At 41.4% G+C, this 25,941-nt stretch overlaps 1 protein-coding gene across 6 annotated transcripts in view; it reads left to right on the top strand.

Moving 5' to 3' along the window:
• The window catches only part of CR2 (complement C3d receptor 2), a 194,513-nt gene that overhangs the window by 286 nt on the left and 168,286 nt on the right, over window positions 1–25,941 (top strand). For 3 of the 6 annotated variants that reach the window (XM_065594550.1, XM_065594552.1, XM_065594556.1), the window contains exons 2-3: window positions 5,375–5,468; window positions 7,074–7,159. In XM_065594550.1, the coding sequence (XP_065450622.1) occupies window positions 5,375–5,468; window positions 7,074–7,159 (180 nt within the window). Of the gene's footprint in view, window positions 1–41; window positions 479–5,374; window positions 5,469–7,073; window positions 7,160–25,941 lie in introns of those variants that run through there. The other 3 variants (XM_065594553.1, XM_065594554.1, XM_065594555.1) reach the window with 2 other exon arrangements.

Here is a 25,941-nt window from a genome sequence, read left to right as displayed (position 1 = left end):
CTCTCAGCCCTCCCCCCCCCCTTGGTGCCGGGCGGGGAGCGGAGCCGCAGCAGCTCCCCTGGGCCCTCCCCGGCCTATTGCTCAAGCGGGGCCGCCACTTCAGCATCCCTGGGGCTGGGCTCTGCCCACGCGGGGCCTGGCCCCGCCCGACCCAAGCGCCCCCCCCCCTTCTCCAACCCGGGCTGCGCCGGACTCGGCCCGCGGGGGGCAGGAGGGGGCGAGCGGGGCGGCAGCGAAAAGTACCCCCGGCACCTGGGGTAGGCCCCCGGCACCTCTCCTAGCCTTGTGCTGGTCATTTGTGAGTCTTCTCCTCGGCTGAGTTTTGCTGAGCTGCCTGGGGTAGTGAACGATTCCTATCCCGCTGGGACGCAACTGAAATACTCCTGTCGCCCAGGATACATTTTAGGCTCTGGAAAGTCTCCTTTTGTTACATGTCTTGCAAAGTCAACATGGTCAGTAGACCCTGAGTTTTGTGTGGGTGAGTGTCTTGTGGCTTTTCCACTTCAATTGATGTGCAAGTCATCTTGACGTAGTTAGGAATTGGCAACTCCCATCTTTTCATATGCTGTGTATTTATACCTCTCTACTGTATCTTCCACTCCATGCATCTGATGAAGTCGGTTTTGGCCCACGAAAGCTTATGCCTAAATAAATTTGTTAGTCTCTAAGGTGCCACAAGGAGTCCTAGTTGTTTTTGCTGATACAGACTAACACGGCTACCACTCTGAAACCTGTTACAATAAAGTAGAAAATTTTGGTGTGGCAAGTGTCTGTCTTTGAAAAATTGTAGTTGCTCTATCCCTGATAATGAAATATACTGAATTCACTAAAAGTAAACCCAGTACTGAATTTGTGTTACAAACTTGGTCAAAATACTAATTCATAACAAAACTTAGAGAATACTTCTCTTGGCTTTATTGCTAAGAGTACAATAAGATTTTTGCAAGTTTCCTCATCTCAAGGCTATATATGCTATATGCCAGCCAGAAGTCACTAGTAAATGCAGTACTACAGTAATTAGTAAGGATATATACAGTTGGATGCTGATGAACCTTAACTCTGCCTTCTTGTGCGTATGTTTTAAATTATGATTTAATTTGTCGTATTGAATACTGATGGGACTTTCTTGAATAGCCTTAGACTCACTTACTCTGACCTGCCCTCTTGAGAAAATACTTTATACATAGGCCCTGATTCAGCAAAGCACACAGTGTGTTCTTAAGTCCCAGTGACTTCAGTGGGACTTGTTTTGCTGAATCGATCAGGCCTTAGTAAATAGGTCACAATTTTTACATGCCTTGTCTGCATTGAGAGATTTTTCCCAGCACTTTTTATGACTGTACTAACTTTATCTTTGCATGGATACTGTCTGTCTATATTGAACTCCATATAGATATGGTGAATTTTTGATACTGTTCATTCTTTGTGGAAATAAGTCTCCTGTGGGAGAAAGCATCACAAATAACTCTTGTAGGAGCAAAGAAAAGCTCTTCCACTGAGCTTGACTGTGGAACATGCAGTTTTTAGCTGTCTAAAATCAGGATTCACGTATCAAAAAAACTAATAACAAATATTTACAAAATGCATAACAAGCCTGTGGAACATTCTGCCGCAAAATGGAGGCCAAGAACATGGTAGGATTCAAAAAACGATGAGACACTTAGAACCTGGTCCAGCAACACAAATGTGCTTAATGTTGCCCATGTGAATAGTCTGTTACTTCATAGAGTTTAATGTTAGAAGGGATTGTTACATCACAGGTTCTTTACATTTCACCAAGTTAACCCTTTACTGAGCCCAAAAACTAAAGCATACCTTCTAGAAGGACAGCCAGTCTTGATTTGTAGACTTGCAGAGACTGAGAATCTGCCATTTCCTCTGGTAACTTGTGCCCATGGTTAGTCACCCTCACTATTAAACACTTTTGCCTTATTTCCATTTTGAATTTGTCTGGCTTCACTTTCCAGTTCCTGGTTTTTGTTCTGCTTTTCTCTGCTAGATTAAAAAGCCCTTTAGTACCTGGTATCTTCTCCTTGTGAAGGTCCTTAGTCGCTGTAATCAAGTTGCCTCACAGTCTCTCTTGACAAGCTAAACAGACTGAGCTGTTTAAGTCTCTCACTGTACGGCATTTTCTCAGGCCCATGAATACTTTTGTGGCTATTTTCTGCACCATCTCCAATTTTTCAACACTATTTTGAAAATGTGGACACCACAACTGGGTATAGTATTCCAGTATGGGTCTCAGCAGTGCTGTATACAGCATTGCTATCACCTCCCTATTGCTGCTCCCCTGTTAATACATCAAGGATCTCATTAGCCCTTTGCCCTAGGAGCTTATGTTCAGTTGATTGTCTGCTGTTACCTCAGTCCTTTTCAGACTTGCTGCTTTCCAGGATATAGTTTCACCGTTCTCTCGACAGGGCCTACATTTCTTGTGCCTAGATGTATAATTTTGCATTATACGGTATTGGAATGCATTTTGTTTGAACGGACCCAGGGGATCCAGATTGCTTTGTAGGACTGCCCTGTCCTCATTTATCACTCCCCCAATCTTTGTGTCATCTGCAAATTTTATCACAAATGATTTTGTATACTTCGAGACAACTGATTAAAATATTGAATAGCATCAGCTGTAGTACCAATCCCTGCAGAATCCTACTAGAAACATGCTTGTTTGATAATGATTCCCATTGATGACTGCTCTTTGAGATGTCAGTTAGCCAGTTGTTTTATGCAGTGGTGGTGTAGCCATGTCAGTCCCAGGATATTAGAGAGGCAAAGTGGGTGAAATAATATCATTTATTGGACCAACTTCTGTTGGTGAGAGAGACGAGCTTTCGAGCTTACGCGCCACTCTTCTTGGTCTGGGAAATGTCTTCCAAACCTGGAGCTCTGTGTAAGGTTGAAAGTTTCTCTCCAACAGAAGTTGGTTCAATAAAAGATATACCTCACCCTGTTAGCCAATTCTTAGTCCATTTAATTTGTGTGCTATTGATACTGAAGTGTTAATTTTTCAATTACAATGTTGTGTGGTACTAAGTCAAACAGCTTACCTAGACTTTTGTATATTACATCAGTTACATTTATCAAATAAATTTGTAACTTTAAAGAACAAGGTCAGGTTTATCAAACAAACGTGATTTTCCATAAAACCATATTGATTGGTATTGTATTTCTGTTCTTAATTCCTTATGAACTGGGAAAATTTGGCCCTACACTGCACAAGAGGTCAGAATAGATTTGCCCTTGGAATTGATGAATCCCACAATACCTTTACATTATTATGCCTGTGAGTGAGATCCTGATAACTAGTGTATAGTTTACCTAGGTCATTTTGCTTGCCCTTTTTGAATACTGGCTCAAGATTAGTGCTCTTCCATTCTTCTTGAATTTCCTGGTACTCTAAGATTAATTAAAAGTTAATCAGTGGGCTAGAGATCTCCTTGGCCAACTTTTTAGAATGATCGGGTGCAAGTTATCCCAAGATTTTGATTTAACAATGTTTAGCACTAGTAGATGTAGTTGAACTTCCTCCTTAATTACTAATAGACATGAAAGTACTTCATCATACTCTAGTGATGAGACTACATTGTCATGCTTCTTTCCAAATACAAAAGGGAAAAATTTATTGAACACTGCTGCCTTTCCTGCATTATAAGTGTTTTAGCATTTCCATTTAGTAACAGGTTTGTACCTTTACTAGGCGTGGTAGACTCAATGTATCATCCAGACGAATGAGAATGTCACCCCTGCCCTCTAACCTGGGTGCCCTTTACAATGGTTTGCTGCTGTAGCCTCCAGTCTGGACTGCTCACAAACAGCCTCCAGTGTACAAGTCACTCCCAGCTATGTCTCAGCCAGTCATACCTTGGCTCTCACCAGCCTTGGTTATACTGCAGGGTGACCCCAACAAACTCCTAGTATTCATTGCATTTTTTTCCCCTCCAGAAGAGTATGTCTTGTATGGTCCAGGAGAGGGCTGGGCAATACAATTCATATAAAGTTTGTATTTCTACCATAGAAATAATATGCTCACATCTTGTTACCCAAATAGTTTCACAGACATTTTAAACACACTGGATTAGATCAAACACGTTTATTAACTACAAAGACATTGTAAGTGAATGCAAGTAATGAGGCAAAAGTCCAAAATGATTACAAGAGAAGACAAAATAAAACACAACTGGTGCCCAAGTTAACGAACTATGTTAAACTCAAAGAATTTCTTACCATGTGCTCTCAGCAGCCTTACTGACCAAACTTCTTAGTTGAGGACCCCTTCTTCAGCTTAGTGGCTGCTTCCTTTGTCTCTTCTAGTGCAGTGATTTGATGGACAGAGTGAGAGGGAGGAGGGGTGCGTGGGAGTGTTTGTCCCTCCTTTTTCAAGCCTGCCCCCTGGAAAACATTCCCAGCTGACAAAAAGTCTATAGGGAAAAATCTTCCCTGCTGCTTTTCCTCACTTTTTGGAAGTTTTTTTTTCTTCCTGCTTGAAGACTGCTTAAATACAAATTAAGCAGAGCACACATTCCTTTCAGACAGACATGTTGCAAACCACAGCACAAGTTGGCAGACATGAGTTCACATTATACAGGGAAATCTTATAACTTCACATATGAACATAAGAGAGGCCGTATTTTCTGGTGTTGTCATACATTTTATCAGGACAATATTGACCAGTAAATTATACATTTTCAGACACCTTACAAGGCATACTTTGGACAAAGATTATTACAGCAGTCTCTAGGGTGTGGACAGGGGTACATTCTCTTCCAGTAGGATTTCTTTTGTTCCTAAGGAACTTCAAACCTTCTCCTTCTTGTCTGTAACCATGCCAGTTGTGACTCTTCCACTGATGTCTTTAGCTCCCCATATCAGTTTTTACCTTTCATAATTTACGCCATCTGTCCTTTCCCCCATGTATTATGTTGCTTTTTATTTGTAATTACTGCCAGTTGAGGTCAATGGATCTACCCACATGAATAGGGTTATGCATATGAGCTTTCAGGATCTGGGCCTTAACATGTACAATATGAATATTTGCATTTATACTGAATCTGCAAGGGGATCTTAACTCTCTTGATTCACGATATAAGGCAACCACTGTCTGTGTGGGATTAGGAAGCATCATCCCGCTTCCACTTCTCCTCGCTTCCCATGGACATGTTACAAAATTATTCATAATGTGGGTTTTAAGCTTTCATCTGTAGCCTTTGATGCTGACTGCCATTGTACGGGATAGATACTGGACTCCCAAGACCATTGGCTTTCATCTCCCATAGTATTTGCTATGTTAGGGGGTGCAAGATAGCGAATCCCTTTTTTCCCATTAAAGTAATATGAGGTAACACTAATATTTAGTCTTTTTCTCTTCTAGGAAGACAATGTAAACCACTAGAACTAGAAAATGGCAGGTTTCATTACACGGTTGTCCAGGTTGGTGCAACAGCAAACTTCTCCTGTAATGAAGGGTGAGTGGCAAGTTGCTTCTTTTGACTAATTAACAGAACTTGAGACTGGTGTAAAACTGCTGGTGAAGTCTGGCAAAATGACAGTAGAAAGCCTGCTTAACTTCAAGAACATAAGTGAGTGGTGTGCTATACATCTGTAGCCATGGGCTGGGCCCTTGTTAAGAATTACACCTGCGATTTTTCAAAGGAGTTGAAGGAAGATAGCCACCCAGTTGAGGTTGTCCTGCAGTGGGAGATGGGCACCAGACTCACTCAGGTGCTTTTGAAGATCCCAGCCTAGAGCCCTCAGAAGCTTATCCAGCAGGGGTTGGATCACAGGTCAATGAGACTGAGAGTCCCACCTCAGGGGTCATGTGGCACTTACTGACCCGTGCCAAATCTCCCTTGTTACAGGGGTTTCTGTCTGAGTGCTGGGAGCTACTGGCAGAATATTGCCCATAAAATGCCATACCAGCTAGGAGCAGACCTTTTCCTGCTCCACAATAGCAAATATTTGTCTGTTCCTCCCTTGTAGATGTCAGTATTACCCAGGATAGCATCACATGCAGTTGTTGCATTTGTCCCTATGGGTTAATGTGCCAGGCCTTGGGGAATCAAAAATAGCTTGTGACTTCATTGCATTGAGCAGGTGTGTTTTGGATTTTTGAGGTCTCAAAGTTTAAGGCCAGAAGGGACCACCAGATCCTCCAGTCTGACCTCTTGTATATTACAGGCCACCAAGGCTTCCCAGGGACCCACATACGAAACTCAACCAAAATTAGTCTAAAATGCTACAGGCCACGGGAGCTTAGACCATTATGTGCTATGGGCAGAGACTAGGAGGCCTTAAATGTACAAATTCCTCGGGCACCTGTCGTGGCAGGGAGATTTTGAAGTGAGATATGAGATAATCCTGGCGAGTGACCTGTACTCACATGCTACAGAGGAAGGCAAAAAGACCCACCCCAATGTCACTGCCAATCTGACCTGGGGGAAATCACTTAACAACCCCACATACTAGAGCCTGAGCATGTGAGCAAGAACCAGCAAGCCAAGCACTGAGGTGAGAGTCCTTGATGCCACCTCCAAGTCCTGGCCTCCCCTATCCAGTGTCCCATCGTCAGCCATGGCCATCCCTGATGGTTCAAAGGAAGGAGATAAAAGAAACCAACTCAGAATACATTGGGTGGGGAATCCCTGCCTGACTGCTGCAGGGGACTAGCTAAAATCCTGAAGCATGAGCTGTTAGGAACATAACACACACACTGGAAACACACCCTGGGTTGCCGAGCCCTGCCATCACAAGCAACCCCATCATATAATTGCACCCATAAACTTGCCTGGCTCTCTCTCAAACTAGGTTAGTTGCCCCCACAACTACTATTGGGTGACTGTTCCTCACAGAAAGATGGCAGGCAGAAACCATGTGTGTGTATATATACCGATATACATGGGTAGTATAGACCTGGCCTTAGTGTTCCTTGGTCCTATGGTGTTAGATGTGTCCCTTTTTCAATGGTTTGTCTCCACCTACTGGCAGGCAGAAACCACGTTCCATCTTTCTGGATGGTTAACTAGCTCTTTGCTTACATGAATAACAAACTTGAACCTTTTTTCTTTCTTTAGGTACAGATTAACTGGACCAACTTCTGCCAAATGTATGGTTCTGGGAAATAAAGTTGATTGGGATAAGGAGGTTCCACTTTGCGAAGGTAAACTAATCTAATGGTCTTAAGAACAGTTCATGTCTGGAGATGGTGCAGCATAGTTGGTGCTTCAGAGGAGTCTGTTTCTTTGCCATTTAATCCAAATGGCAGTTGACTGGGGGAGGAATGAAATTATACTGTGGTTCTTCATGGTGTTTGGATAACTCCTACAGAATCAATTTTTTTTTAAAGTCCCTTTCAGATTGTTCACCTGGCACTGTTTAATATGCATAATCCAACAGGCCTCATGGCTCCTCTTCACTGTTGTATCTGTGTAATCCTGCTGTTCACAAAGGCCGTGTCTACACTTGCAAGTTAGAGCGCATTAAATCAGTCCTGGGCACCCTAACTCCTGAGGTATTCACACTGGCAAGGCACTTATAGCGCCTGGACTCCACAGCTGGAACACCCCTGGTAATCCACCTCCATGAGAAGCATAGAGCTTGATGCGACCTGGCTGAAATGCCAGGGTGTCAGTGTGGAGGGCGTGTTGCGTTACTTTGCTGTAATTGGCCTCCGGAAACATCCCATAATCCCTTGAAGTCAAGTGGCCACTCTCGTCATCGTTTTGAACTCGGCTGCAGGCATGCGCATATCCCCTTTCAAAGCTCCGTTTCTGACAGCCGGCATGCTTATCTGCTCCGGGACACATGGCAAAACATTACTGTGGAATGCTCCTGCTGCAGAGGCAGGCATGTGCATGTGAGAGAGGCAGGGAGTGGGGGCTGATGTCAGGGTTTCCCCCTTCCTCCTGTTGCTGTCGTCTGAACGTACAAGACAGCACGCTGACACACTCTGTCCCCCAAAACACAGTCTCTCCCTCCACATACACATTCCCTGTCACACTCCCCTCTCCCCCACATTTGAAAAGCACAGCTACCACAATGCACTGCTCTCTGTGGCGTTGCAAGAGCTGCTAATGTGGCCTGGCCATGCCACTGCACTTGCAGCTGACAGTGTGAACAGACTGCAGTGCTTTCCCTGCTGCTGTCTCTGAGGGCCGGTTTAACTCCTGGCGCTCTACATCTGCAAGTGTAGCCAAGCCCTAAGTAAAAGGCATGATAATGACTTCAAGAAGTTTTGACCCTTCCCAAATCTGACTGTCCACTTAAAATCTGAGGCTCTTTGGGAGTGAATCACAATTAATTTGCCTCGAACTTCAATCATGCTGCTGACATCCAGTCTAGAATCAGCTGCTGCTACAAGCAGTGTCCTAGCTTAGTTTTCTGCTGGTGGAACAATACTACCTCTAGAGATGCTGGGCAAGAGGTTCTGGCTCCCTGAGGCTAATGTTGGGAAGGGGCACACTCTGTTAAGGTCATCTTCCAGAGCTGGTGTTTTATGGAGCATCCTCCTTGAGCAATGGACGTACTGGGATGGGTCAAGCCTAAAAGCAGAAAAACCTTCAGAATCTGAAAGGGGTCTTACTTCAAATGTTAAAATGCAATGTTAAGTACCCTTCCAAATGGCTAAATAGCTTTCTGGGGGGAGCTGAGACAATTTTCTTAGTGAAACTCTCTTCAGTTCACCTTTAATGTAAACTTTAATTTTCATGTTGACTTTCTTTGCTTCAGCAATACCTTGTCCTCCACCTCCTGGTATCACCCATGGATCCCATACTGGTCAGACTGTAGAAGAGTTTTCCTTTGGCTCAGCAGTAACTTACAAATGTGACAAGGGCTTTTCTCTTATTGGAGAGGCCTCCATTCATTGTACAACGAAAGATCATCGCAATGGAGACTGGAGTGGGCCTGCTCCTGAATGCAAAGGTTAGTAGCATCTGTTTTTTTCCTCTTCTTATTCTACCATCTCCTTCCAGGAAAAACTATATTTTGATTGCTAAGTAAACCCATAAACCTGAGGAAATTCAGTTAGTGCTAAGTCCCCCTATATACGTATCATGATAACTAGTTACTGTTGGAAACTAAAGAATGACGGACACTTCATAAATCACTCCTGGAAACCATTTTTGCCTCTAATATGTCCTGTATTTTTTTGTCTCCCTTCAGTGTTCCAAGACTGCAGTTAATTCTCATGTCACAAACAGTTTATTTTTAGGTGGAGAGAAACTCTTAAACTAAGGTTTTGCTTTTATGCCAGTACCATACTACTCACTGCTAAAGGGGACGGGGAGAGAGAGCCTGAGAAGCAGGATTGTTTGGGAACCATATTTTTCAGAACTCTCTGGGAGGGCTCCTTGGCAGTGAAAGCTCAGGCTTCTGTGAGTTCATCTCACAGCCATAAAGTTCTTAGGAGGGGGAAATAAAGGTCATTGTACAATCCTCATTTGGGGGACGGCAGTGCTCACGCACACTATAGCATTTAGCTAACAATGCATTTATGTACAATGATATTCAAGCAGCTGCAACAACTTGCTTTTATTCTTGCCGAGTTACCCAGTCTAACAGCTGGGATGGAGGCTTTTTCAGAGGCATTAGGCAGGTTGGTTACCTGGCTACTTAATATTAACTCCCCCAAAAGCAGGGAAGTTCAGTTCCAGAAAGTCATTGTATGTAGATCTCTTGTAGCTGGACCCAAATTCCTGATGGGTTCATAAAATGATGATAATTAACTTGTGCAGTTTACTAGGGAGGACTGATACCCATACAGTTGGGTGGTGTGCTGTATGTAGACTAACATCTTTTTAAACGGAAAGATCCAAAGTTGTATAACTGCATTTTAAAATATATTTTACCTGCTGTGGTCAAGTATCAGGGCTTTTTCTTCTTTCCTCTACCCCCTTCTCCTCCTCTTCTTCCCCACCCCCCTGCAAAAAATGCTTCCTATGCAAAACATTCTTATGCTGGTTCTTTTAATTTTCAGTGGTCAAGTGTCCAGAGCCAGAAGTCAAAAATGGAAAAAAGCAATCTGGGTATGGACTCCATTATTCATATGGAAACACCGTAATATTTGAATGTGATTCTGGCTACACTCTGAAGGGTAGCAGTTCAGTTAAATGTGAAGCTAACAATTCATGGTTTCCATCTTTGCCAACTTGTCTACGTAAGTATAAGCAGTTGTGTTGAACATTTTATATGCTAATGTCTAGGAAGCTTATTACATCATTATAACATAGCTACTCAAAAGTAAAGTTTGAGTGTCTGTGTCCCCTTTTTGTCATAGGCATAACACACATTTTATTAACACTAATGTTAAAAAAAAATTATATAATGCATAATTTGGGAAAGTGTCTGTATATAGAATCACAGAACTGGAAGGGACCTCGAGAGGTCATCTGGTCTAGTCCCCTGCACTCACGGCAGGATTAAGTATTATCTTGACCATCCCTGACAGGTGTTTGTCCAACCTGCTCTTAAAAATCCCCCATGATGGAGATTTCACAACCTCCCAAGGCAATTTATATCCAGTGCTTAACCACTCTGATAGGAAGTTTTTCCTAATGTCCAACCTAAACCGCACTTGCTGCAATTTAATCCCATTGCTTCTTGTCCTATCCTCGGAGGTTAAGAATAACAATTTTTCTCCCTCTACCTTCTAACAATCTTTTATGTACTTGAAAACTGTTATGTCCCCTCTGTCTTCTCCTCTCCAGACTAAACACACCCCATTTTATCAATTTTCCCTCATAGGTCATGTTTTCTAGACCTTTAATTATTTTTGTCACTCTTCTCCGGACTTTCTCCAGTTTGTCCACATATTTCCTGCAATGTGGTGCCCAGTACTGGACACAATACTCCAGTTGCGGCCTAATCAGCACAGAGTAGAGCAGAAGAATTACTTCTCGTGTCTTGCTTACAATACTCCTGCTAATACGTCTGGGTATAGTGCTTAGATTATCCACAAATATAAAGTTAGTTTTTAAAAGTCATATGATACATCGAGCACATAAGCAGCAATAACCCAAATTTAGGTGAGTAGATTTAACAATACAGTTTAGATATTAGAATCCTTATACTCGGGTACATCCATTTAGAAAATACAATCCAGGAGGAAAGGATTTGTTACTTTCCTGACTGCGCTTCTCATGAGCACTTCAGCTCATCTCTCCTGGTATTGCCGATGTCCGGTGATGTGTTCTGTGTAAATGTCCCTCGACCACCTGATGGCATCCAACACCATGAGTTGCCACATCAGCCGAGTGCATTGACCGATTCTGCATTTTCTTAGCACTCGCTCATTACTGGGGTCCCATGTGCCCGTGGCTCCGAATATCAGTGCATGTGTCAGGACCAGGTAACCCTTAGCGCTCAAGGTTTCTGCCAGAGGGCCGTATTTCTCTACCTTTCGGACTCGAGCATTGTGGAAGGCCGGGGTCCTGTTCTTGAAGGGCACTGTGATGTCCACCATGCTGATCTTCTTCCGGTCCTCATTGGTGATGACGATGTCTGGTCGCGGTTTGCCATCCCCGGAACTGACAGCCGAGTTCAAGGCAACCTTCCCTAGGGGTGGTGGGATGGCCCTGGCCAGGCGATCTTGGATGGCGTTGTTACAGCTGCCAAACTCTTGAATGGGTCTTGCAGCTACACAGGACATGGGGTAGCGTCTCATTGGCGAAGCCATGCTTCCTTCATCACTTGTCCAGGACAGCCCCATTCAGTGGGATGCAGTTGAGCTGGGCCCTGTGGATGAACCTCCAGTCGGCAAATCGGGTGAAGCTGCCCCCAGGGAGGAAGTGGTTGCTGGGGTCCCACTTGCACATCCTCTCGAATGTCTTGCCCTGGTCTGGCTTCTGTTTCAGGTTTTCCATGTATTGGCAGCGGATGGCATCCTTCAGGGTCCTCTCCAGTATGGTTCTAGCTCTTGGAGTGATGATAGCATGATCTGTATTCATCACCTGTGGCACCAGGACTCCCAACTCCTGGCATTCCTCACACCATGTCCAGTGGCAGCTGATATGCTTCTCCAGTCATTGCGTAGCATTGCGGGCATGAGTCCAGAGCGAAGCCAAAGTCAAGAGGAAGAGGTGGAACCTGCAAGAGACTTGGCTGAGGCAGCCGGAGGGGAAAGAGCCAGGGGTGACAGTCTTGTAGATACCCAGGTTAAACAGCCTTGATAGGATCACCTGGGTCCAACAGGAAGAGGAGGATGGAGCGAAGTACAGGCCTGAGACTGGTCTGGGAAGGAGCAGTTAAAAAGCTTGGTTGGAGAAGTTGGGATGGAATGAAGGGGACAAACCAGGTTGGAGTGGGTGAAGGATGGTGTTGGAGTTAAGAAACACAAGGCAGGTGTGTGTTGGGAGAACTTACAAACGAAGGGAGGTAGGGGAACAGTTTGGAGGGATAGGTGGGATGAGAGGATGGCTTTTGAGAATGGGGCAGACCATGTACCAAGCGAGGTGTGGCACTCCAGGCATGTTGACTTGGCCAAAGATAATCCATCTCAAAAACTGTACTAATTACTAATTGTTTTTTGTAGGAGTAGATGGCTTCTGGTTCAAAGAGTTAGTTGTTGGCATGGCTGTAAGAGTAATATACCTAATGCATGTGGACACTTTTTTTCACTGTGCAAACTCAACAGAAATCTTAAGGAAAAGAAAATGGGCAAAATAGCTTGTCTGTGTTTCGTAGTTCAGTAGTGTGCTAGGAGGTAGTGCTCAATCCTTTGATGGGAGAGAAAAGGAGCAATCTTGGGACTGGGTCTTTTGAGCAAGTTTTGTTGCAAACTAACATTGTAAAATCACTGTACTTGTTTTGTCGCCTTTGAGGTCTTTCCATGCATGGCGTGGCTTTGTTCAGCACATTCAGATAAGTGGGTTGCTCCTGTATTCTCTTGTAAGTCGCCTTTTTATGCAGAACCTACTCTGAACGCAACCCCAAGTGGCCCTAAAGAGCCCAGGTAAACCTGATGACTATAAAGGGAGCGAAAAACCACTGTGATCAGATACCTAGAATCCTCATGGTGGATAGCAGAGACTTTGGTTGACACATTGAACTGGAGCATTCAATTATTGCACTTCAATTTGCACTTAATATGTAGTGCTTCATAAAGTACGGTAGTGGTCACCTGAATGCCCCATATTCTCAGGTGTGAATTATAAGCCTGAGGCTGGAATTACTTTCTGTACCTCTGTAGTAGTCTTGTCTCCCACCCAGAACTATCTCTTCCTTTGCTACTTTTTTCCCCCCACTGGTCTGTGTATAGTAATACCCACCTGCTGATGCCCACTCACTCAGTATATCTATATAAAATGTCAGCTGTAGGAAACCATCAATCCAAATTCTGCACAGTAATGGCACAAGCAACTACAGGCTTAACGGGTAGTCAAGTGTCAAACTACACTCCGATGAGATGTCTACTCAGTTCACTTTTTTTTCTGTAAGTAATGGTTAGGCTTGAGTTCACTGATCCTCTGGTAACGACAGCAGGAGTATCAAAATAAAAATACCACTTTTCTCTTGTTTCTGCTTCTCTACTCCCAAATAAGTACAGGTTGGCAGATAACTTGATGTCACTAATCCTGTGGTTACATGTTTTATGGTAGCTGATCCAAACACTTGTCAAAGTTAGAATCAGGACTCACAATTTTGTCAAGACCACTCTGTTTATTAGCACAGCGCTCTGCTAATACATTCAGATAATGTGAGCCTCCATGCAAGATTCAAACGGTCTTATTTATACAGATAAAAGGGTGCGAACTAAACAAAGGGACAGAGAGAGCAAAATTGTAAAATTTGCATGGGGCATAATATGCATATCCTGCTTCCTTATTAACTCTTATCAATCAAAAATACTTGTGGCACCTTAGACTAACAAATTTATTAGAGCATAAGCTTTCGTGGACTACAGCCCACTTCTTCGGATGCATATAGAATGGAACTCCGAAGAAGTGGGCTGTAGTCCACGAAAGCTTATGCTCTAATAAATTTGTTAGTCTCTAAGGTGCCACAAGTACTCCTGTTCTTCTTTTTGCGGATACAGACTAACAGGGCTGCTACTCTGAAATCTTATCAATCAAAAGCTAATGCTTCACCAATTGCCCTTAAGTGGGGCAATTCATTAAGCAGTTAATGTCTGCTTTCCTGCCCCCTGGCTTGCAGCATTTCTCATTTCTACTTAAAGGTACATACAGCATTCTTTAATTCATTCTATTTCTTTAATATAATTCATTTCACTTTCACACACTCCACCTCTAGTGACGTTTGCTGTAGGTAAAAATGTGACTGACCAGTGCAGAATTTGTGTGCAGTGTTTTGTTGTAGCCACGTCGGTCCCAGGATATTAGAGAGACAGGGTGGATGAGGTAATATCTTTTATTGGATTAACTTCTGTTGGTGAGACACAAGCTTTCAAGCTTCCCCAGAGCTGTTCTTCAGGTCAGTGCAGAATTTGGCAGATGAGCTCCTGACAGTGTCTGGAGGGGAGGGCCCTCTGGTCTCCGAAGGATGCGCAAGAATTCTGCAAATGAGAGCATTCATTCATAATGGAGGAAATCTTTATAGAGGACTTGCCCTATCAATTCTCAGGACTGTAGTCATGTCTCTATTATAATGTACAAGTAATAGAATACCTGGAAAAGCTGCCTTTCTTCTTTCAATATTGGATTATCTAGGGGTCAGATCATAGTTTCCAATATGTCTTATAAATCCTGTAATTTGCATGATGGTATTAATTTTGAGTCTATTTGTTTAATTTAGGGTGTGGCTTCAGGTATTGAATGTTGCACCAATATGACTCAATGGATTCCTGTAGTTAGCTGGCATTCATATAACTTCACACTTCAGCTCACCTTGTGTTTTTTCTTTATAGGGCAGAACACTGGTATCACGATTGTTACTGGTAAGTAACTTAAAATTTAAAAAATAATTAAATGCACAGACTGTACATAGTAAGATGCAGTTATAGAGTAAGATATTTAATGTTCCACTATCTTCATCTCATACAATTTTTCCCCGCTGCTTCACTACATGAAGAATCTACTCCGGGCAGCTAGTTTTTCTGTTACTATATTACAGGGGTCGGCAACCTTTCGGAAGTGGTGTGCCGAGTCTTCGTTAAGTGGGCTGTAGTCCACGAAAGCTTATGCTCTAATAAATTTTAGTCTCTAAGGTGCCACAAGTACTCCTGTCCTTCTAACTTAAGGTTTCACGTGCTGGTAATACATTTGAACATTTTTAGAAGGTCTCTTTCTATAAGTCTATCTAAGGCTAATGCTTCGCCAATTGCCCTTAAGTGGGGCAATTCATTAAGCAGTTAATGTCTGCTTTCCTGCCCCCTGGCTTGCAGCATTTCTCATTTCTACTTAAAGGTACATACAGCATTCTTTAATTCATTCTATTTCTTTAATATAATTCATTTCACTTTCACACACTCCACCTCTAGTGACGTTTGCTGTAGGTAAAAATGTGGCTGACCAGTGCAGAATTTGTGTGCAGTGTTTTGTTGTAGCCATGTCGGTCCCAGGATATTAGAAAGACAAGGTGAGTAAGGCAATATCTTTTATTGGACCAACTTCTGTTGGTGAGACACAAGCTTTCAAGCTTCCCCAGAGCTGTTCTTCAGGTCAGTGCAGAATTTGGCAGATGAGATCCTGACAGTGTCTGGAGGGGAGGGCCCTCTGGTCTCGGAAGGATGCATAAGAATTCTGCAAATGAGAGCATTCATTCATAATAGAGAAAATCTTTATAGAGGACTTGCCCTATCAATTCTCAGGACTGTAGTCATGCCTCTATTACAATGTACAAATAATAGAATACCTGGAAAAGCTGCCTTTCTTCTTTCAATATTGAAAGATCTAGGGATCAGATCATGGTTTCCTATATGCTTTATAAATTCTGTAATTTGCATGATGGTATTAATTTGAGTCTGTTTACTTTAGGGTGTGGCTTCAGGTATTGAATGTTGCACCAATATGAATCAATGGATTCCTATAGTTAGCTGGCATTCATATAACTTCACACTTCAGCTCACATTGCGTTTTTTCTTTCTAGGGCAGAACACTGGTACCACGATTGCTATTGGTAAGTAACTTAAAATTTAAAAAATAATTCAATGCACAGACTGTACATAGTAAGATGCAGTAATAGCGTAAGATATTTAATGTTCCACTTTCTCAATCTCATACCATTTTTTCCCCACTGCTTCACTATGTGAGGACTCTACTCCAAGCAGCTAGTTTGTCTCTTCTTGTATTATGTTCTGTCCAGTGGTGCTGTATAAAAGCGCATGAGGCAGATGTTTGACTTAAAGAATCAAAGAAATATAGAGCTGGAAGGGACCTCGAGAGGTCATTTTTAAGTCCAGCCCTTGTGCTGTGGCAGGACCAAGTACACCTAGACCATCCCTGAAAGATGTGTCCAATCTCTTCTTAAAATACTCCCGTGATGGGGATTCCACTGTCTCCTTTGGAAGCTTAATCAGTGCTTAACTTCCATTACAGTTTTTCCTAATATGTAATCTAAATCACCCTTGCTGCAGATTAAGCCCATTACTTCTTGTCCTGCCTTCCAGTGGACATTGGGAACAATTGATCATTGTCCTCTTTATTCAAATATGTTAATGGCTGTTATACTCTGACCTGCTTCTCCCTCAGTTTTCTCAAGATCCGCTCTACCAAAATAGATCCTGATGTCTCACTAATTCTTCAGAGTCGTTCACCTTTTCTTTCCTATAGTCGTTCAATTGCTGCCGGCACTTATATATTCTGAGGTTTTACCTGATTTTTATTTAGTTTAGCAGCCTGCGTCTTTTCTTTCCTGCATGCGAGGAGAAAGCAAAGGCATGGCTCTCCACAACTGCACTCGTGTGCAGCTCTGAAGCAGTGACATTTCCCAATTATACATAGAGGCTTTTCTAGAATCGCATCTCAAATTTTTACCAGCAGCCAAGTGCAGAAGCTTCTAAGTGATTTAAATGGACTATTTTCTCTAACTCTCCCATGCTTCATGTAATGCTACTTTGCCATTCCAGGAAAATTTATTCTGCATTAAGAAAAACAACGTGAAGTGTGCTGCTGAATACCGCATTTGTTGTATTTGCTTTTGCTGGAAGACATCTTGTGTTGTGCAGAGATCGGTATTGGACGCTGAAAGTTTAGGATAGAACGTTTTTGTTTGTTTTTTTTAATATCTTTACAGCCAAATGTGTCTTGCTAAGCGTAGTAACCCCACCTTACATAAAGCAAAACTAACACATGCTTAATTGCCTGAACCATTCCCTGCCCCCCCCCAAAAAAAACCCAGCCCTACGGCTGTGAAAACGCAAGTGCCAATCCTGTCAGCACTTCCACACTCTTATCTCACAGAGGTTCTGTGACAACTGTGTAGCCAAGTGATTGAGAAACAGAATAAATGTTTGTCTTCAGAGCAGGGTTTGAAGAGTGTGCAGTAAATAAGGCCTGGGGGGACAGCTGTACAACAAGGAGAAAACACAACATAAGAATGGCCATACTGGGTCAGACCAATGGTCCATCTAGTCTAATATTCGGTCTTTTTACAGTGGCCACTGTTGGTTGATTCAGAGGGAATGAACAGAACAGGACAATTATCAAGAGATTGATTCCCTGTTGCCCAGTCTCAGCTGCTGGCAGGTGTGCTGACACCCAGAGCATGGGCTTGCATCCCTAAGCATCTTGGCTAATAGCCATTGATGGAACTATCCTCCATGAACATAACTACCGTAATTCTTTTGTGATCCCAGTTAAACTTTTGGCCTGTCAACAAGTTCCACAGGTTGACTCTGTGTTGGTGCTAAACCTGCTGCCTGTTAATTTCATAGGGTGACCCCTGATTCTTGTGTTATGGGAGGGGAGGTAAATAACATTTTGTTCATACCGTTTATGATTTTTGGAGACCTCCGTCATATCCTGTTAGTCTTCTCTTTTCTAAGCATATTTCTAAACAAAATATAAGCTGCTCCTTAAGTGAGTAATATCTGCCGTATGCACTGAGTGAGGTAGGGGTCCTGTGGGGAGAAAACTGCGGGTGATCATATAACTAAAGACTGATCACCATGCGTATGGACAAGGGGGCTCAATTCAGGTTGTACAGGCAACCTTAATTCTTTCTTTTTGTAACGGAGTGCTTGACTTTGCAGCCTTATTAATGTTCCTTTAACATAGGATGTTTAACGTAGAACTTTTGTGTGTAATACTATGAATAGTTGCCCTTAAATATCCATCTAACTCTCAGCCCATCTCCTCAGCAGCCTGGGAGGGGGGGAAACATGGCAGAGATTTACTGCATATAGTCCCTTTTGCACAACTTAGTAAGTTCAGCAGTTAGATTAAATTTTCAGAATATTACTTTAAAATCAATACAGATAGAAAAATGAATAAATGATCCAAAATTCTGGCCAGGCAGCCCAAAAGCACTGTACAAAAAGGTTCTACACTACTACCTCATTTCCCTCTGTCCCCAGCAATAATGTAGGGAATCGACGTGCTTTGCTCACACTCCTTTTCATACTATATACTTTAATCTTATTTCTAAGATAATAGAAATCAATTTCTGTCCTGTCAACATACCAGTCTTTTAAAAGTGGGACACTAGAGCTTTTTCAGCTTCTACAAATCACTCCCTTTGTACAACCAAGGACAATTAAAGCTCCATTTTTAAACTGTAGATCCATGTAAAAAGGAAAAATCAGGGCACATTCAGCTTGGCCAGTGGGAGGGAAGGAGCTGTGTCTGGTGGTTTGAGACTTAGTGTATGTCTACACTGGAGCTGGAGGTGTAACTTTGAGCTCAGGTGTAGACATACCTGCATTAGCTCGGATTGAGCCTGCATGCTAAAAACACAAGTGTAGCTGCAGTGGCGTTGTACTTGGAAGGCTGTCTTGCCACTCGTGCCGCCACAGCTACACTTCTGTTTTTAGCATGCTAGCACTGAGCTATGTCTACCTGAGTTGGAAACTGCATCTCCAGCCTTAGTGTCTGTCCCAATCCCCCAACCCAGTGTCTTTTCTATTTTGATTTTCTTCCCCCATTAACAAAATAGGAATTCTTGAATTCTCCTCAAACTAGGTGTGTGTCCCAGAGCTTTTTCCCATGGACCCCAAGAGATTCAGGCCCAGAATGTCTTCAGAATCGTCTGCACCATTTTCAAGCTTGTAAAATGTGAATATGGCTCACTAAAAACATAATCCTGTTGATCTGCTGTTCAAGTTCTGCTCGCTACAGCGTTCACAGTGGAGATTTTGTCTTGCTGCTAATTAACACTGTGTAAAAGCTTTTTAAAATGGCTTTAAAATCAACTGCCATTTCAATACAGTTCCCTTGGGCTCTATTGATTCTTAAGTGCCTTTGATTTGCACCCAAGATCTGGTTTCAATCTAAATGTCTGTTTCTACCTGACTTTGGTAGAGACATCTTAGATGCTGTGAAGCCTGCTTTTTACTGTATAACCATTCTCAGAAATGTCAGTATTGCTTGTTACCTGTGTAGGCAGAGACTCAAGTCTTCCCATCCTCATAATAAACATTCTTAGCTTACAGGACATTTCAACAAAGTCCCTGCCTAATATCTTTTGTAGGGTAAATGAGAGTTCAGATGCTGAGGCTTATTTTGTCTTTCATATGTAAGCAAAGGCCAATGATCATAAGCCTTTAACAACACATGGTGTCCCATGTGATGTCTTAAGCTAATGAAATGCACAGCATCCTACAACTGTTAATTTAGAGCTGTCTCTAGCTTCACATGTAACTGACCTTAGAGATCCTTTCTGCTTTGTATCACTTTCAGCTTTCCTTTTATTTTCGATATCCTTTAATGCTTTTTTAGAGGAGGTACATTGACTAGTTGTGCTCAAGCGCAATATAATTCAAGTTGTGAGCTATTCGACATTATCCCTCTGAAGCAACACTTACGCTTGTTGTGACGTGTTGCATTTTTGTCATGATCGTCAAGCCTGGTGCTTGTTGAAGGTAATATTGTATTCAGAAGCCCAATTAGCAAAATTTTTGAATAATATTTAGTGTTGGAGGTTCACAAGAAAAGGTACTCGCATTTAAAATGGGCTTTTACTGCCAGAATAAAACAAATCCAATATTAAGATGACCTGCAAGTAGCATGTTGCTATGTAGTCTCTCTGACTATGAAAAATACTGACTTGCTAGGATTTAACTGGGGACAGTTTTAAAAGAACTAGCCTAAATGAGGTAACTCGTTGTCCTCCTATACATTTTAACCAGAGCTGTCTATTAAATAGGAGAAGACACGCACATTACAGCAGAAAATTCTGTATTGTTGTTGTGTTAACTTAATCCCAGAGACAGTTTGTCTGAAAATGTAAAGCCATAGGTTTTTCCAGTGATTTAACTTCAGTTTTTAGGAAACACTTTTAAAAGCTTTACACTTGACTTTAATTTGCATATTGACCAATCTTTTGTCAAACTATTAATAGCTCTTTTGAATGTTTTCTAGAAGAGCAATATGCTCAAATCCGAGACTTCACTCAGTAAAGGGGTACTAGCACATCCGCTAACTATAAATTAATCCTATACACCCAATCATGTGAACCTGAAGCTTGACACCTCTGTTTTCTGCAGTTCCCTGAGGATGTTTGGCAGAAATATGAATATAAATATTGATAGGAAGCTTGAGGGAAAACTGTCCTCCTTTAAAAGGGGTACAGCTGGGTAGGTTGCATATATATTTTACCTTGTATGGGATTTCTTTTACAATTGAGTTTTAATAGAAAATTGTACATAAAATTTTTAGATTTAAACATTCTCTTAGAGTTTGCAACAGTGCAATGCTTCATTGTGCCAGTGCTTGGAAAGTTAAAAAAAATCCCTAAGTACTCTGAAAGAAATGCAGAAGTAAATAGCATTAACTAGGTTTTTTTTAATCTTTCACTTTTTTTAATCATCTAATGATATGGAAAGAACAAGGATTTGTTTTTTAAACCGGTTAACCTGGTGACTATAGAATTATAGGGGGTGTGTGTGTGTGTGTGTGTGTCTCGAATCATCCTGTCCCTCTACAGTACTTTTCCTACCATTTTAGTCCATGCTAGTTTTAAAAGTTCCAGGTAATAGGGCTTCCACTACTTCCACCTGTGCCCCCCGCCCCCCAAAATTCATTGCCATCAAAAAAATTTCCTAATATTCAGCATCAGTTTTCTTGGGAGTTCTAATGATATAAAAAGCCTTCTTTTATGGAAGCAAAAGCAACTTTGGTCTTTACTCTTGAATTCTGGAATAATTCTGGAATACTCTTGAATACTTCATTGAATTAGTTTCTCTCCTTTCCTGCTGTTCAGCCCATATGATGCAAATCAGCACTTCAGTGATCTACAGGAACATGGGGAAAAAACCTAACTTGGGTCTTGAAAGGGGTTTTACATAAAATATTTACTTCAGTGTAAAAAGATGGTGAGGTTCTAATGAACCATTATCTGCAAGAAAATACAACTATGCAGCATATCAAATTGAGACTATAAATTACTTTCTTAGGTTACCTTTCTTCTGTGGCCTGAACAGAGATGTTGAATGTAATACGTATGTGAATATTCACTATATTCTCCATTTCTATGTAACTATTTTGTCAACTACAGCAGTTATGAATGCATTGTGTGCCTTATGTCCTTGTGATGTAACTTGTCATTATCAGCTCTCTCAACATATAAACATTACTTCAGTATATTACCATTGTTAGCAATGAGCACACCATTTTGATAATATAAGAACAAATATTTTCTCCAGAAGAATATTGATACAAAGCCCATGTTGATTTTTCATTTCTGGTGTAAGGTTGCAATTATATCCTTAAATCTGAGACTTCATTCAGTAGAGGAGTAGTAATATAAAGTCTATATGCTTCAACTTTTAGTTGATGTAATTGTATATGTGGAGCTTATATACAGCAGGCCGGAAGTGCTAAACAAATCTCTGCTGAAGAGCTCAAGTGGTGTTGGTGTTTCATTGTGTGTTCACTGTGAAACCCTAAGCCCTGACAGTGCTACAAAAGTACTGTTGACTCTTCTACATTACTCCACATAGTATTCTTGGGCTGTACAGTTGAATAAGATTCTTGTATAATATCATTAGTCAGTGGAAGAAACTAATACGTCCTAAAACAGTGTTATGTTATGGATGACCCCCTCGCCTTTCCAGTGCTCTAAATGGTTGAGCATTACGGGAAGGGAGCATAGATAGTTCAGTGCTCCTGTATTTAGGATATGTAATAGCTAACTTATCACTGTTTGCTAACTTTGATAATAGATTAATCCTACTCATGAATTTTTTTTCCTGCCTCTTCTGTTTTGGACATGGCCTCTGAGAAGAAACAGCATGAACTGTACTTTAATTGGAAATTTGTTAATTTTAGGGTTACATTAGTTTATAATTGTGTTAAACAAATCTTTCAGACAGAACATAAAATGAAAAATCTCGTTATCCTAAACATCTGGAGTGAAGTCAAGATATTGTGCATTATTACTTTGGTTTTAACTTTCTTTATTTTGCTTTTGCAGGAAAGATGCCTATCATTCTGGCAGTGCTGATGACTAGCTTGTTCATCAGACAGTGAACATGTTGGAAGAAAATGGAAAAAATTGAAGGAAACATCATATGATTGCACTAAACGTCTCTCGTGATCCCAGATTCCTCTCATTACAATTGTATTCGGGGTTGTGGGTTTTGCTGTTGCGAGCAAGAGCCTATTTAGATTTCTATTTGGAGGTTTCGATCTTGAAGTACTTATTATCCCTTTTAAAATACAGATTAATGATGCCAAAGATACTCATTGAACTGCTGTAGGCTTTTGTTAATTCAAATTTATCCTCAGTTTTTAAATCAAATCTCCAGAATAATCAGTGTTCCTTTGCTCTCATGTCCAAAAAACTCCAAAAACAATAACAAAAAAACCCCCAAACTATTCTTACCCCAAGTCTTATATTTAGTGTGTCCTCAGTGTGGCATCCCAGAGTGAAGTGTGGGGATGTATGTCAGACTCAGGTGTTCAGAATCCACACTATCAAATTTTTAAGCCAGTATTGAGAGCCAAAATAAACGACCTCTGTTTCCTTATGAGCACTTTCTGATAAGTAAGCAGTAAAATAGTTATACTTGTGAGCAAATTCTTCTATGATTCTGTGCTTAAACTAAATGTCTTTATTTTTATATTTCAGTGGCTGAAAATAAGTTTGGTAGCATTTAAAGCAAGCATATTACATTCAGGAAATAATTCTCTGCTGCGAGAAGGTGTGCATCACCAAATGCTATTTTGTCGCTATCACTAAGAACATATTTGTATTTATACAAGTTGTACAGAATTTTACTTGGCAATCTGCATATTTATCAAATGAAAAAATTGGAATTTCTGTGTTGTACTCTGAATAAAAGGAATGTGGTACAAAGACAATAGCATCCTGACTTTCAATTGCGATGTAGATTTCAACCACATTTTTACTCCTCTACTGTGATCTTGTCACTAACTGCTTTCCAGAGCAGATGAAACTAGTAATACTCTTTGCATCCCCAAAAAAATCCATGATTTCCTAGGGCATGGATCTTTGTAGCAAGGGGCAGCACTTTGTCAGCCTTGTAACAACGCACTGCCATGTACTACAAAATACTAGCCAAACTGAATGCAAGCGTGATAGTATAACCCACACATCTCCTGGGTGTGGTCGTCTGTCCCATCTAGGGGCACCAAGACCACTTAGAGACCTAAAATGTGTCTGGTCCACAGCCTTAGCTAACAGACAGTCGGTCCGATCCTGCCTGCGTTACAATAGGATTAGGATCTATGTGATAGAAACAGATTTCTGATACTCATTAGAAACTGCAAAGATGTTTAATGATGCTTTGCCTTTGCTCAGATTACCTGAAGGATGTGGCTGGATTTAGATGTTTTAATTTCCCACAGTTGCTAAGGTCATAGCTACACTGGGGATGTGTCCTGATTTTCAGTTAGCAGTTCAAATCCCCAGCATAACATCAGGTTTCCTCTATCAAGCCTTGTTTTGCACTAGTGCAGCTTGTTTTCAAGCATGGGTAGGTGTAAGCTGCACTAGTGCAAACTGCAGTTTATAGCAGTTTTCCTGTCTACACTATGGCTGAGCACTGATGGAGCTGTAGTAAGATGAGGCCCTGAAATATAAACTCTTGTGTCAGAGGCCTAGTCTGAAGCCTGAACCAAAGTACTTCCAGGCACTGCTAAGCAAAAGCTGGGCTGTGAGCCAGAGGCAGGCCTCACTCACAAAAATTGGCGAGAAGAGGGTTGTTAGAAGCAAGTTGTTAGTGATTCTGCTCATAACTTTCCATACAATGAGGTTATGAAATGGAAATTGTTGAAAAACCACTTTAAGGTGGAGTTAAGGCTTCTCAACTGCAGGAAAATAGTAAACAATTTTTTTTTCATAAAATATGTAGAAATGCACCAAATTTGGTAAAGGTTAATGAGGGACTGGGATGGTGAAGTAAAATACTACTAGTTCAGCCCGGCAGTGATGTGTGCTTAGACTAAAGTTTCTGCAGGCAGTAGGTTATGTATGTGGCTCATTATCTCCCATCTTGCTGGTCAACCTGTGCTGCAGCTGTGTGTATAAGAGATCATTTTTAAACACACAAATGTGGTAATTTTTTCACAACTGGTAAAGCTTTTACTGTAACAATGTTGCCGTCTTTCCATGACTCTGGGTCTATCGGTTGGTTCTCAACATTGCTATCCTCCAACAGTCCCTCGGTTGCCATGTCCTCGTATAAAGACTCTTCTTGCATTCCTACCTATAAAAAACAAATATTTAACCATACATATTTATAAAACATCTGTAATTTTTCATCAATTTGTTATTAAAAAGGCCTTACCTCCACCTTCAAAGCAGCAACGCATTTTTTCACTCTATTCTTTTCCTCTTTGACAACTAGCTACGACTCCATAAAGTCATCCTGTTTCTTGGGTTCAATTTCAGGATGAAACACAGGGTTAGGCAACCAGGTCTGCCTCTTTAGCAAAATAAGTATAAATAGGTCTTCTCTTCTGAACACGAGCTGGTACACCCATGGGCAATTCCGGCTTCTCGGCATCTGTAGGAAACTTGTAAAAGGACATGGCCGTTGTGTCTAGGCTACCGATTTTAAAACTGCCGTTTGCAAAAATATGTGGTTTTATACACACGGTCAAATGTTCATTGGCTAGAATTTTTCAAGTAATACACCCCACAATAGTCCTTTTCTGAAAGGCTCATTTTAGAATCTTGGTGTGAAAGGATTGATTCAAAAAGTGCATTCTGTGACGTAGCTGTAAAACACTGAAAGACGGGGCTAGCTCCAAAGGTTCGCCGCCCAGAACAACTATCATTGCACTACCGACAGTCGCTGGAGTAGGATGTTTCGCTTTGCATGTGTTCAGTAACAGCTTCTTATTGCTTTGTTTTTTGTATTTTCTAAAACCTTTTTTCTTTGTCCTGTGCTTATTTTTTCCTTTCTATTATTTAAAAATCATCGCTCCATACTAAACCTACCCAAACAATCTTTCTTCTCTTTAATAACCTTTTTCTCCTCTAAACCTTTAATCTTTAAGCTTTCTTACTCTATTCTTTCAACCTTTTTCTCTAAACAATCAACCAAATGTATCAAAGCACAAGCATACAACATTCCACCATTCAAATGTAAAAAATACTGTAATCACACAAAAAAAATTTCAAAATGGCTGACGGTGCCAAACCTTGACACCAAAGGAACTGGAACTGCAGGGCAGGACATAAGCCCTAAATGGGGTGTGGAAACCTGCCAGAAATACTATCGAGCTGTATACTATTATATAACACTGATGAGAATTACTTGCATAGCCTTTGACACTTGTACTCTAGCCTTCAGGAGACTTAAGCATGTGACTAATTGCAAGAAGTTGTTGGGTCGTTAGCATGTGCGGTAATGTTCCACAG

This window comes from Chrysemys picta, chromosome 4 (assembly GCF_011386835.1).
Source record: "Chrysemys picta bellii isolate R12L10 chromosome 4, ASM1138683v2, whole genome shotgun sequence".
NCBI lineage: Eukaryota > Metazoa > Chordata > Testudines > Emydidae > Chrysemys > Chrysemys picta.
This window is presented reverse-complemented; position numbering and strand designations above follow the sequence as displayed.